The sequence below is a fragment of the Bombus huntii genome, chromosome 6 (genome assembly GCF_024542735.1).
Source record: "Bombus huntii isolate Logan2020A chromosome 6, iyBomHunt1.1, whole genome shotgun sequence".
In the NCBI taxonomy this organism is placed as follows: Eukaryota; Metazoa; Arthropoda; class Insecta; order Hymenoptera; family Apidae; genus Bombus; species Bombus huntii.
Genome location: NC_066243.1, coordinates 5,176,495 through 5,190,252, shown reverse-complemented (window position 1 = coordinate 5,190,252; position 13,758 = coordinate 5,176,495). Strand labels below are relative to the sequence as shown.

General features: G+C 43.3%; 2 protein-coding genes across 2 annotated transcripts in view; both read right to left on the bottom strand.

The window, feature by feature from the left end:
* Window positions 1-13,758, bottom strand: part of LOC126866747 (odorant receptor 4-like) — a 110,628-nt gene that overhangs the window by 37,141 nt on the left and 59,729 nt on the right. The gene's annotated exons all lie outside the window — the stretch shown is intronic.
* Window positions 7,012-8,900, bottom strand: LOC126866980 (uncharacterized). The gene is made up of 2 exons (XM_050621046.1): window positions 7,932-8,900; window positions 7,012-7,830 (listed from the first exon to the last, which is right to left on the bottom strand). The coding sequence occupies exons 1-2, from the start codon at window positions 8,624-8,626 to the stop codon at window positions 7,764-7,766; spliced, it is 762 nt and encodes a 253-aa protein (XP_050477003.1). The 5' UTR covers window positions 8,627-8,900; the 3' UTR covers window positions 7,012-7,763.

The following is a 13,758-nucleotide window of genomic DNA, read 5'->3' as shown; positions in this document are numbered from 1 at the left end:
TTGATTTGTAGTAAAAACAAAGGGAAGATAGTGTAAAAGTGAAGAAAGTGTAAAAAGATTATTAACTGATAAATTTGAAATGAAAGATTTAGGTGAAGTAAAAGAATATCTTGGAATAAATATAGAGTATGATTATTTAAAAAATGAAATGAGATTAAGCCAAAAGAAATACATAGAATCATTAGCAAACAAATATAAATTACATAATAGCAAATTGTACTGTACACCTATGGAGACCAACTTAAAAATTGAAAAAGCTGAGATAAATAGAGAGGACATTGGATACAAGAATTTAATTGGCGCATTGCTGTATATTAGTGTAAATACCAGACCCGATATAAGTTATAGTGTGAATTACCTGAGTAGATTTCAAGATTGTTGTAACGAGACACATTTTAAATATGCCTTGCGAATATTGAAATATTTGTACCGGACTAGAGATTTAGGGCTACATTATAAAAGAAATGAAAAGTGCGAAACGATAGATTGTTATGTGGACGCTGATTGGGCAGGAGATCATATAGATAGGAAATCGACTTCTGGGTATGTAATTAGATTGTATGGAAATGTAATTGGATGGAAGTCTAAAAAACAAAGGTGTGTGACAAAAGCCTCGACGTATGCAGAGTATGTTGCTCTATCGGAAGCGGTGAGCGAAGTAATGACTATCAGAGAACTAATGAAAATCTTCGATGTAAATGTAGACGATAACCCTGTAAAAATCTATGAGGATAACTCTGGAGTAATGAGTATAGCAAAACACGGAACTTTTACAAAAAATTCTAAACACATCGAAGTTCATTACCACTACGTTCATGAGTACGTAAAGGAAAATAAGATAAACATAATAAAAGTAAGTACAGAAGAAAACACTGCGAATATTTTTACGAAGGCACTGTGTAGAGAGAAATTTGAAAGGTTTAGGTCATGGATGAATGTAAAATAAGAGAAATGTAAATAAAGCGATAAATGTTAAATATTTTGTTAATTCGACAAGTATGTAAATAAAATTAAGTGTACAGTATAAATGTAAGGAGGCGTGTTAGGGAAGTGATACATTTACACTGTACATGAGAGTGTGTGTGTAAGGGTTAGAGGGCGTCAAGGTCTTAGTGGAGACAAAAGACTGTTGCCAGATGTTAGAAGGATCTAGGATAGTCGGTTGGCGACCAGCGTGCGTGCAAGACGTTCTTCAGAGAGTAATATAGATGTATAACTGTTGTGTGGGAAATATAGTAAATAATTTGTATTCCCAAATCCTCGAATTTCCTTAACAAATATGTAAAAAACAAAACAATATACGACCTAGCCAACTTTCACCGCATAGACTGTCACATCTTAAAGCTAATAAGAAACCACTTGCGCAAGCGGTAAAAATAAAAGAAAACAGTTTAATCTTCAGTTGCCTATTTCCTAACAACGTATATTACAAAAACACTCTGACAACAGGCCACATCCCCGCAGAAGCTTTCTTATACCTAGACGAAAAAAACTACCTCCAGGACCAAAACAATATCCCAATAATTTATCACATAAAAAGAAAAATAGGGATCAAAACCATACTCTACGAAGAAGACATAAATGGACAGACCACAGACACCAGATGGAGATACAACATGGCCCTCCCCCGGAAAGACACCAAAGACAAACACAGAAAAAACACAAAAGATACTGGTGGATACAGAACCCATAATAAAATAAGAGAGAACATTAAACCGACAGAACTCAATTCTGACACCGCATAACACAGGTGTAAACTGTAAATACTGTAAATATTTGTAAGTAAACCTATTTGACATCCCACTCCCTCTCATCCCACCCCTCCCCAAAGTTACACCGCACCCAAAATGCAGACTACCGAAGCGTCCTGTCTTGCTTTTCAGGAAGTTTTCAGGACAGAAAAAAAAACAAAAAAAAAAAAAAATACATAAAAAAAGCTCCGCTTCCCAGCGGCTTAAACCCAAAAATTGTATTATACAACGAAAAATGTAAAGCGCCGACACATAATACAGCATGGCTACGTCGTACAGCCGCGTATCGGTACCTTTGTCTAACATATCATTACAAACATTCACCGTGTATTGTGAATATGTACCTAAAACTGTATTCTTTGGCTCAATAAACAACTTTAAATCGTAAATCGTAAATCGCAGTGGTTAGCACCTTAGGTTACGAACGTTCGGGACCCGGGTTCGAATCCTGGCGCCTGTGTCCTATTTTTCTTCCACGCCTCTAAATTAGAAGAAAAATAGCAGTACCCCAGACATCTACAGCCAGCAGCTATAAGTACCACGAACAATACATACACCTCAAATTGGTGACCCGACGTGATCGACAGCGAAAAGAGGTGTAATACGCTCACTGGTGCTCTGCGCCTTCTGTAATACGCTTACTGGTGTGCTGCGCCTTCTGTAATACGCCCAGTGTGGTGTCTTGAGCCTTTCGTAATGCACCCAACGTGGTGATATGATCCAACAAACTGAGATCTTTGTGCGGAATCGAAAATGATTTGTCGTGTCATTGCGGTCTGACTGGTAACTTACGGAGTGCAACTGGCACTTTGAATACAAACTATAACACTAATTTGAGTTCTCTTTCATTTCCTTGCTTGCCAAATCTTCGAACAGAGCTTTGTTGTTGAACTGGACCCTTGACTTATTTGGAACATCTAATCGAATGGTAAATAATATCAGTTACACCGAGTCTAATGTTAAGAAAAACTCTGTATTTTAGCTGCACACGAGGACGTGTGATAGTCAGAATGGCCGTGTCGGAGATGAAAGGAAAACCGGAGCCTTCCCTTTGCAATTTTGAGGAAGCCTTCTAATGCTTTAGCCTAGATTTTATCATAACTGTAATTAAGCAATTGTCATTTGTAATTGTTTGACATTTGTGAAAGCGAAAGTGGGTTCGAGGTGACAACTGGTCGCCGAACGTAGCCACGGTCACGGGATAAACGTTTTGCCTGACGAAGGTGTGGATCGGTTGTATTGTTCTCCCTAGAAATCACATAGAATTGTACTTTAGAAATGCTGATATAATGGGACACACGTTGTATTAGGAATCAATCTCCAGACAGAAACTGCCTAGTAACGGCGTTTGGATCTTTCTCGATGTTTCCAAAGAGTATACAACAAACTTTTGACAGAAATTGCCTAGCAACAACGATTGGAACCTTCTCGATGTCTCCAGCGAGCATATAACAAACAAATGCAGTCGTATAGCGAAAAAGATTTTCATCAGATATTCATTCGTGTGATCGCCTTGGAAAGTGATACATCTAGCACTTACACCTCAAAGTATTTGGGTCTCATCATCGACAGCCAGCGGACGTTCGGGCCGCACTTCGACTCCCTAGTCCCGAGGATGTCGGCGGCGTCCAAAGCCTTGTGCGGATTGCTGCCGAACATCGGCGGTGCGCCTACTATACAAGGGCGTCGTTTGGTCCCGAGTGATGTACGGGGCCTTGGTGTGGGCGGACGATCTGATGACGAGTCACCGCAGCATCTTGCTCATAAGGAGGCTGCATATGGTAACCGCCATCAGAATCGTCATGGGATACCACGCGTCGGCGACTGTTTTGGCCGTGTCTCCTCCGTGGGAGATTCGGGCGTTGATACTCAAGCGGAGATACTCCCGCATGAGAGCGCTGTACCCCGGGGAGAACGCGACCGAGCAGGCGGCCCCAGACGATCTGGAAACGCCGAGGAGGATGCTTGGGACCAGTGGCGGTCTCAGCTGATCAACGAGGAAGGCGAACTAGGCGCTAATGCCATCCTCCCAAGTTGGGAGGCATGGAGAGGCTGCCGCGATCTCCCGCTGTCCTTCGGTATGACATGATATCGCTATTCTATCCGACTACCTCTCTTCTTATCGATCCTTTCTCTCCTTGCTTTTGCCCTGGGACCGGTCATCCTATCGTCGTTCCTCCCACAGTCGTGTGATGACCGTCGGGGCAAGCCTGGGGAGGTACCATCCGCAACACCGACGTGGCCTGGGCTCTCCGAAACCTCCTGAGCAGTAATTTCTTTCTTTCCAGATGGCCTGTCCATATTAATTAATAAAGAAAATAGAGTAGTCCGGGGATATAGCCAAGTTCGATATAAATTCATTCCTCTTTTCCCGTTTCCATTTCCGTTGCCAAGGTCGTCATCAATTCGTTCTTCCATTCTCATGTCCATTTCTGTAGGTTGTCATAATTGTATACCAAATCTATATACATACTCTGAACTTTGCCACTTGCCACATTAATAATTGAGCTTTTTTTCTTTTTTCTTTTCGACGAGGGGGGAAAAATGCAAATTACGTATACTCAGTGGCCCGTACCATTGGTTATCTGGGACCCGGTTAAGCGCCTATACCCACTAAAAACCCCTCCTCTTCCTGGTCATTATTTTTGGTAGTTCGATCTCGCCGGTGTCATAGAGCCATAAATTAGCAATAGAATAACCAGGGTGGCCCAACGAACATCTTGCAGGCCATCGAAACAACGTAGAAAGTATCCCAGGGTCAGAAAACAGTAACAGCATAGCCACCTTTGACCTGGGCCCCGATGACACTCCCGGCATCACCCCCTCCATAAGAGCCAAACTCATAGTATATAAACCTTCCCAAAATCAGTTCCCGATTCTCTGTTCTAACATTCTTAACCGTCATTCTGTTAAATTCACATAATGAACTTTGCCAGCATATCTACAGCCCGAATGTTTTTTACTTTGCTCGTGAAACGTTTAAACCTACGCGAAATCATTCAAACGACACGAGAAAACGCTGCGAGGAAACGCCGCACGGGCACTGCCGTTCGGCATTACTTCAGTGTGATCGTCAATTACCTCTTGATACAATTTACTACGTAGTCGTCTAGTATCAAACTAATTGGTTTGGTGGTTTAAAATATCTTTCTTTGATTTCAAGAATCTTATTTATGTATTATTAATGTAATTATTTTTCTATTGATAATAAAGTACTACTTCATAGTGTCATTATTTATCTGTATATGTCACCCGTTATTAATCAATGTTTACTAATGTGTTTACGTGTATTTACTTATTATTTCTTATATATTGTTTCCCATTATTCCTTAAGCAGTAAATTTCTTGTTTAATAATTTTATTTGCATTAGTGTACTTTAACTTTTTGATTCAATTTACTTAGGATTTAATTTTTAATTTAGGTTTAATTCTTATTTCAGACTTATTAATTATTTGATGTAATTTATGATTAAAGTTTTTTAAATTACTTTAATTAATTATATATTTTATTTTTAATCGTAATTTAATTTGTATATACTTAAATCTTTCTCAAAATAATTATTTATTAAAGTTGTTTCTTTATTCGGGAGTAAAACTTTTATTGCTATTGAGTTGTAATTTTTTTATTCATCTCTATTAGTCAATTGATTATAATAAATTTATTGAATTTTTATTGTCTATAGCCATCAAGATGCATATTAAATTTTTCTTTCTGCAGAAGTCAGAATTGACTGTACTCCTGCCTCTACAGAAAAATCGATGAAAATTTTGGAAGTGTTCTCCCATACTTTGCTCATTGCAGGTAAGATACTGATGGGCCGATATGAAGGTGGATGGATATTGTATTAATCATACTGTTACCTACAAACTAATAATATAACATTCCTACATCTATATTATCAAATCTTTCATTCTTCTTAACTACCAGCGGATAAATGCACTCCATAAATGCACGTCACATTGTACAATAAATTTTATAGTTGTGACATGGCAGAAAAATGAGAGATTCACGTATGAAAGTTAATTTTTGGATATAAATAAACTAAATTAATAGTTTTTCATAATTTGCCTGTGAAATTACATCTATTATCTTCCTCTGTCATGCAAATATGATACAATTTAACATTTTTAAGGGTGTTAAAAAATGAAAGCCACAAAAGTTCCCACTTTCCATTTCTTAGTAAGGCTATTAATATCAGGAGTTGCGCTTTATAAATTGGTCATTATCATAGTACCTTGATTTATTTGTTAGGATTTTCCATTTAGCGTTATCCTGCAGTAAAAACAATAACTGTGTACGCTGAAGGTAGAGAATATAAAGTAAATGAAACAATTTTTCATAATTTTGCACTTTGCACGATTTATTTGAAGTAAGTGCAAATACAGTATTTTGTGTGGTACTTCACTACAAAAACAGATAATTTACTACTATACTTACTGTTATAAATAACAGTCGCGCGATTCTCTACCTAAACCAGGCCCCACGCTGCAGGTAAGATGGCAACTAGATATTCACATACCCTTACTTAAATCCTCAATAAACCTAAGGATCCACCATAAATCATAGTATTTCTAAAATTCAAGATTCTCAAATCCCGTAAATGTCTTTGGTTTATGGATGATCCCTAAAACATTTCTTAGGTTTATTGTTCGCTCTTAAAAATTACAGAGAAAGCGAGTATTTCAAACGAAAAAAGCGAGTTTTTCCCATGAGCAATGTCACACACGATCCACGTTGGTAGGAGGCTTCCTCCACCTATCTTCATTCATTAATGTTTGTTCTAACCAATGGGCATCGCTGATCGTTTCCCTAAAAGGGCTTTCGCTGTTTCTTCCTAAAAAGATTAATATACAAATTAGCGTTAGGGGTGTCGTGAATTAGAAAGAGGAGACGAAGAAGGGGATTCGTGTACCTGATTAAAACATCAAAAAATCCGACATTTGCACCGTTGTCCACACTTAATCTTAGCTTTTGCGCAGCCACAGTGCTGGGTAGTACATTTTCTTTCACAATTTTTTCCAAGGTTCTGCCTCGAGGTGTGGTGATTCTTGATCCCCATAGTGTGTGCTTTGAGTTATAGTCTCCCGCTGCAATATACTTGTCACCTAAATGTCGGAAGTAGTCTTCCCACATTTGCGTTGTGGTTTTGTGTCGCGGCGGTACGTATACTGCTGACAACTGCAGTTGGTTGCTGTTAGTCTGTACGGTAACGGTGGTTGCTTGTATATGTTCCTTACTGACCTGGCTGTGTAGGTGATGTTTAATGTCGTTTTTTATTACTACTGCCGTCCCTCCGTGTGCTTTCCCTGAGGGATGCTTGGTGTCGTATATGGTGTAGTGCGGTATTTTTATGTAGCTTTTTATTGTGAGGTGTGTTTCTGAGACGAGTAGTATATCGATGTTATTGCTGTACAGGAACGTTTTAGTTTCTAGGGCCCTTTGTTGTAGGCCGTTAGAATTCCAGGCTGCTATTTTAAGCGTGTCTATTTTTATTTTTTGCTCATCATGTTAGTAAGTAATTGAATTTGACTGTTATTTGTTATGTTTGCTGTCTGAGGAGTTCGTTTTGTTCGCTTATCATTTTTGTGAGTATTTCGGTGTTTTTTATGGAGTGTTTTATCAACTCTTTGATTTCTGTAGTGTCCTTGCTGTGGTTGTTCTGTTCTTGATTGTCTAAGGGTGACGACCGGTTGACTACTTGCGCGTAGCTTCAGTTTCTAGCGGTGTTGGTGTTAGTGTGGTTATTGTTCCTTGCGTGCTGTGTATTTGGTGTTGACGTAGGTTCTGTGTTGTCCTGTTGCGTGTGGAAATTGTTGTGTGTCCTGTTACGAAGCGGCGGAAAAAGTTTACCTTGAAGTTGCTTTCTTTCTAGACAGCCTTTGTAACACGCTGGGTGATTTCCACCGCAACTGTAACATTTTACGTCGTTTATTTTTCCCGTGTGTGGGCAGTTCGCTGTTAGGTGCTTTTCTGCGCATTTGACATACGCCGGGTTCCTGTTGCAGTAGTTTTTAGTGTGTCCATATTGTTGACACCTCATGCATTGTGGTATGTCTTTTTTGTGCCTGGCTGGCTCGACTAGTGTGATTAAGATTTTTTTAATATCGAAAATTTCCTTGTTGTTATTTTTAGGTTCTAATTCTATTAAGAATAGCGGTAGTGGTTGCTTCATATCGTACCTTGTAATATTGTTTATAGTTCTTGTTTGGTGGCCCATCTTTGCTAATTCGTCACTTAGTTTTCTTGTGTTAATTTTTGGGCGCAGTCCTCTTATAACTACTTTGTAGCTCCTTTCCGTTTTGCGCTGGTACGTGTGGTATATGGCGTCTTTTCCCCTTAGTTCTTTTATAACTTTTCTGTAATTTTCTGGTGTGTTTGTTTGGATTTTTATTTGTTCTAGTTTTGTTTGTTTTAGTGTGTAGCCATCCTTTCCAACAATATTGTTAAGTTGGTCGATAAGCGGGTCTATTATTTGCGCCTCAACAAATATTGATGGTGGTTTTGTGATGTGTGTTGATTGGATTATGGTGTTGCTTGTTGGGTTGTCGTCTGGTTCTTCTGTTAGTGAGCTGAAGAAGTTTCTTAGCGGCAATTCTTGCAGCCATCGCTGCTTTTCCGTATCTAGATTACCTGTTATTTTTCGTTTTTTATTGTAGCTGGCCACCTTCCAGCTTTCATCTTGTTGAGTTGTTTCTTTATTGGTTTCCATGTCAACTTCTATTGCGGCTGAGCAGTCCTGTCCTTGGTTTGTTGGTTGACTTGTTTTTAATGTATCTGTTGTTTTGTGTATGTAATATTGTTCTTGTTTGTTTATGATTCTTATCGGTGGAATATTTTCCATAGTAGGTTTGCTAGTCTTCTTGATATAGGACATGGGTTTCCACCGTTTGGCTATAGGCGTAACCGTTCGTAGTTTTCTCTTCCCCACTTGCCGCACTTTCTACGGAGCACTGTTTCACACGCCCGTTTAGCTCGGCTGCTCGGGCAGAACTGATACGTTATATAGTAAACCAAAATTTTTGTTCTTGTCCTGGATTGCATCAGTATCATACTTGACACACCATAAGAATACATAAAGCAGGTTCTTAGAAAACTGACAAGGTTTATATGAAATTTTTGTACTATTATGTGTACGTATGTAGATATGTACACTAATGTACAATCCAAAAAGCCACCAGGTATAGTAAAATGCAAAAAAAGTAACAAAAACACATAATATATAAATAAAAAAGCCCATAATATAATAAATATGTCGGAGTTGTAGGGATAACGGGCCTTTCTTTTGGAATTTTGGGATGATTCCCAATACTTTGGTCTAAACTGTTCGTTATAGCTGTTCATTATAGTATTATAACAGTGGGCTTGGGGTCGAGGTGACACAACTGGTTACCGAACGTAGCAATGGTCACGGGATGAACGTTTTACTTAACAGCAGAAGTACGAATATTGAGGGACACACGTTGTATTAACAAGCATGTCCCGGGGCAGGAGCAATGACGGCTCTACGCGGGTTTGCTTAGTGGAAATTTTTTGATAACCCCGATCAATACGCAATTGACAAGTGTGATCGTGTCAGTCTTTTATTCTTATGATCGCCTTGGAGAGTTTACACACAATGTCTGGTCAGTCAGTCTGAAATATACCGTACGTCACAGCTAACGTCACTTTGAGTTACAAAACATATCCAATTGTACAAAGAGCTATCCCGTTGACCGTGGATTCGTTTGAACCTAAGAACATTGTCTTTACGTTAAGAGTGTCTAATAATCACGTTTAATTGTTAAATTAACACTTATACATATCACTGTAAATATAAATCTCTTTGAACAATTACAATGGCTTGTCCTAATGAAGAAACGCAACGCGCCCCTAAAACCAGCGCCAACCCGACAAATATATGTCGGAGACGAAAGGACGCCGGGGCCCCTCTGGAACTTCAGGACAACACCCTAACATTGTAACTTAGAGCCTACTATAGCCGTAATGAAACAATCGCAGTTATCCAAACCGATAGCAATTGTACGGGATTAGTGACGGTGAGCCTTGGCTCGGGGCGACAGCTCGCCGCCCAACGTAGCCGCGGTCAACGGGACGGGCGCTCTGTCTAACAAAGGTTCGGAGCGGTGTTATGACCCTCATTAAAGGAACTACCCATGGAGGTATCGGACAGTAAAACATGCTAACGGTTCCTTAGGACAATGAATAACTGACGTTGAGGCACGTACACAGCACAAGTCCCGGCAGCCCGAGGACCCGCTATGAAACCTGGGGTTTTTCGGCAATTGAGATGTTTGCAAACGGACAGGCAGCTTTTGTCCCAAATCGACCAACCGACAACGACGTCGATCGGAGGATCGTGTGTACTTAGACACTCCACCGGAGTCCTGTCTCGGTGGCGTCGTTGGGACGAGGAGCAGTCTTGCTAGAGAGCTGATCGGCGAAGGAAGTCGCGCCTTACGAGCAGGGAATGGTGCACGTGTGAGTTAGAGCAAGGGAACCTTTTTTTTCTTTTTTTTTTTTTTTTTGTACGTGGAGAAATCCTCATGGACACTCAGCTGTTGCAATAATCGCGTAACAGCAGAGCAGTGTCGGACTCCTACCGACTAAAACTCCACGATGACCATCTTATGCGCGTGACAGGGGTGCTCCAGGAACCTCTTATGAATTAACTTCAGTTGCATCCCCTTCTCGCGTTCTCCTGTTCGAGCCGGCTATTGAGTGGGCGTTAGGGGGAGGTCGTTGCCCCTAGTGCTGTCACTTCTTCTGGTCTTAGTCCGTTGGGGCGGTGGCGGGGCGGCTCTGGGTCGTCTGACTGCCATCCTTCTCCATCGTCTTATCTTGCAGGGGTGAGAGTTTTTCTTTCTCTCCCTTTTCGCTCGCTCCTTCGCGAGCATAACTCGCTCGCAGAAGAGGCGGACGGCCTCGTATTCCTGTGACCCTCTCGACATCGCTTCCACAATCGCTGAGGGGGTCAACGTTTCTCCTATGGCGTACCGCAGGGTGTAGCGGAGCAGCTGCCACGCCGGACAGAGCTCCAGGGTGTGCTGCGCTGTATCCCTGCCCTCTCCGCAGTGGTGGCAGATGTCTGTCGTCTCTCGCCTTATTCTCTTCAGGAACTCGCCGACCACGCCGTGTCCGGTGAGTACTTGTGTCATCCTGAATGTGAGTGGGAGGCCGTGGCGGCTCCTTCATGCCTCCCAGTTTGGTACGACCGCATCCGCGCCTCGGTGTTCGCTTCTCCCGTTGATCAGTTGGGATCGCCACAGGTTCCATGTGTCCTCCTCGGCGGTTCCTGTGTCGTTTGGAGCCGCCTGCTCGGTGGGGTCTTCTCCCGGGTGCCATTCTCTCCGGCGGGTGTATCTCTTTTTGAGCGCCAGCGCCCGCAGCTCCCACGGAGAGGACGCGGCTAGGGTGGACGCCGACGCGTGAGACACCGTCCGGTATCCCCTAATGATTCTGATGGCGGTCACTCTGTGCAGCCTTCTCAGGAGCAGGATGCTGCGACGGCTTGCCATCAGGTCGTCCGCCCATCGACGCCCTCGTAGACTCGGCGCACCGCGTCTTCGGCCCCGCCGATGTTCGGTAGTAGGCCGCACAGGGCATTGTCAGCCGCTGACACCTTCGGGATCAGTGAGTCGAAGTGCGGCTCGAACGTCCGCTGGCTGTCGATGGTGAGTCCCAGATACTTCATCTGTGACCCCACCCGGACGGTTTTACCTGCCATGTTTATGCATAGGCCGGGCGGTGGTGTCCCTCGCCTCTTCCTGTCAAAGAACCAGGTGGCCTCCGACTTCGCAGGGGAGACTCTCAGGCCCAGTTCGTTCACGGCACGGGTCGCACAGGCCGTTGCGATTCCGCCAATGCGCAGCGTCTCGTGCCAGCCACGACCCTCGACCAGGATTAGGGTGTCGTCCGCATAGCATACTATGGCCGCGCCTGGAGGTAGCGGGCATCGTAGTACCTCGTCGTACGCAACGTTCCATAGCATGGGGCCCAGCACCGAGCCCTGCGGGACGCCACGCTCGTCGGATCGCTTTTCCTCTCCTTCCTTACTGGCGTAACACACCAGTCCAGTAGGCATATCGGCCGGTACGCTGACGGCGAGGTCGTCGGTCGGCCCTCTTTATGGAGCAGGACCAGCCTCGCCGTCCGCCACGCCCGGGGTTAGACTCCCTCCCTCAGGCATCTTGTGAAGAGGTGCCGGAGTCTGGGGGCCACTTCCCCCCAGATCCGGCCAGGGATTCCGTCCGGGCCCGGTGCCACGTTGCGGGCGGTCATTCTTCTGGTTGCCTCCCATATCTCCTCCTCTGTGACTTCCCAGTCGTCCCTCCATTCCAGCGGTCGTGTCGTTTCCCGTGGCCGTTCCGCCGCTCTGTTTTCTTGTGGGGGAAAGAGCGTTCCGGTGATCCGCGTCAGCAGTGCAGGTTCCATTTCCGCCGTTGTCAGGGGGCCCTTCGCGCGTAGTTTCTGTGTCACCGAGAGCAAAGGAACCTGTCCTTCTGTTGACCGTTATCAAGCCTGAGGCCATCGTCACTAGTGTCGCGTGCGTGTGTCTGCTGCGTACCCGCGCCTGTTCTGTAACACCCCCCTATCGACAATAAAGGTACCCCACGTGCGACAAGACGATGGAGAACTCCAACGCGGAACCGCTACCTCCCGCGAGCCCTCCCCGGGAGGGCGCCTCGAGCTCGGACTCGGAGCGTGTCTCGAGCTCGGGCTCGGATTCAGTCTCGACATATATATATGTCGGAGAAGGGTCAGGAATAAGATTCGTCGTGTTACAACGAAGGTACGGTCTGTTAATACGAGTATGGATACTACCGACTCGACAATCAACCGCGGCGGTTGGACACTCGCGATACTAGTGATGTTGGTCTTAGGTTCAATAACGAATCCGCGGTCAACGGGATGATAGATGTACGTGCTCACAAAAATCTAAGTCGGACTCTTCGCGAAAACGTGGAATATCCACCGAGCGTACAGGCACTCAGTAACTCACTAATACGACCTCACGAGAGAATGACTCTCCGTCGCGATGATGCTGCAGAGGAAAGCTATGATGGGGTGTGTCTGAGGACACGAGATCATCGGATTCGTCGAGGATACCCTTCGTTCAGAAGGTGAGGGAATTTGGCGTTGCTGCTGATTGGTCAATCCCCATATCGGTGGTTAGAAAAAGATGCTAGTCGCCCTCGAGGGGAAGTTGCTAGTGGGAGACGCCGCTCCTTGAAAAATAGGTCTCCCCTATTTGCCCGTAGTTGGGACAAAGACTGTTTGTCTGTTTGAAGGACTTTAGTTGACTAAATCTTAAGATTTATAACGGGCCCTCGGGCTAGTTGAACATGTACTGCGGAGACGCATCGACATCTGGCAATCATCTTACTCGAAGAATAGGGTCTGCGTGTGGCGAGCTACGGGACAGAGACCGTTGGAATGTTTACTGTCGAGTGTTACAACTATTTCCTTTTTAAGGAGAGCTATAGAATTACTCCATACCTTTGTTAGACAAAGCGTTCATTCCGTGACCGCGGCTACGTTCGGCGACTGGCTGTCGCCTCGAGCCCAAGCTCATCATCACAACTCGCGAACAATTACAATCGGATTGAATAACTACAATTGTTTAATTACAGCTATAGTAGACTCTAGATTACAATGTTGCGGGATTATCCAAAATTCTAAAGGCTCCGGTGTTCTTTCATCTCCGACATATATGATGTCGGAAGAAAAATTAATAAGGTATTCTTCAAATATTTTATGATCTCATTGTGAATGTGATTAACTTGTCAGCTAAGAATATACGATACATGATTACCGTATGTCAAAAATATGGAGTATATATATACATAAAACATTTTATATGCAGAATATATGATATACAGGGTGGTTGGTAACTGGTGGTACAAGCGGAAAGGGGGTGATTCTACGCGAAAAAATAAGTCGAAAATATAAATTAAAAATTTTTTTTCATTTCTTTTTTTAATTTTTCCATCGAGACAACGATCTACA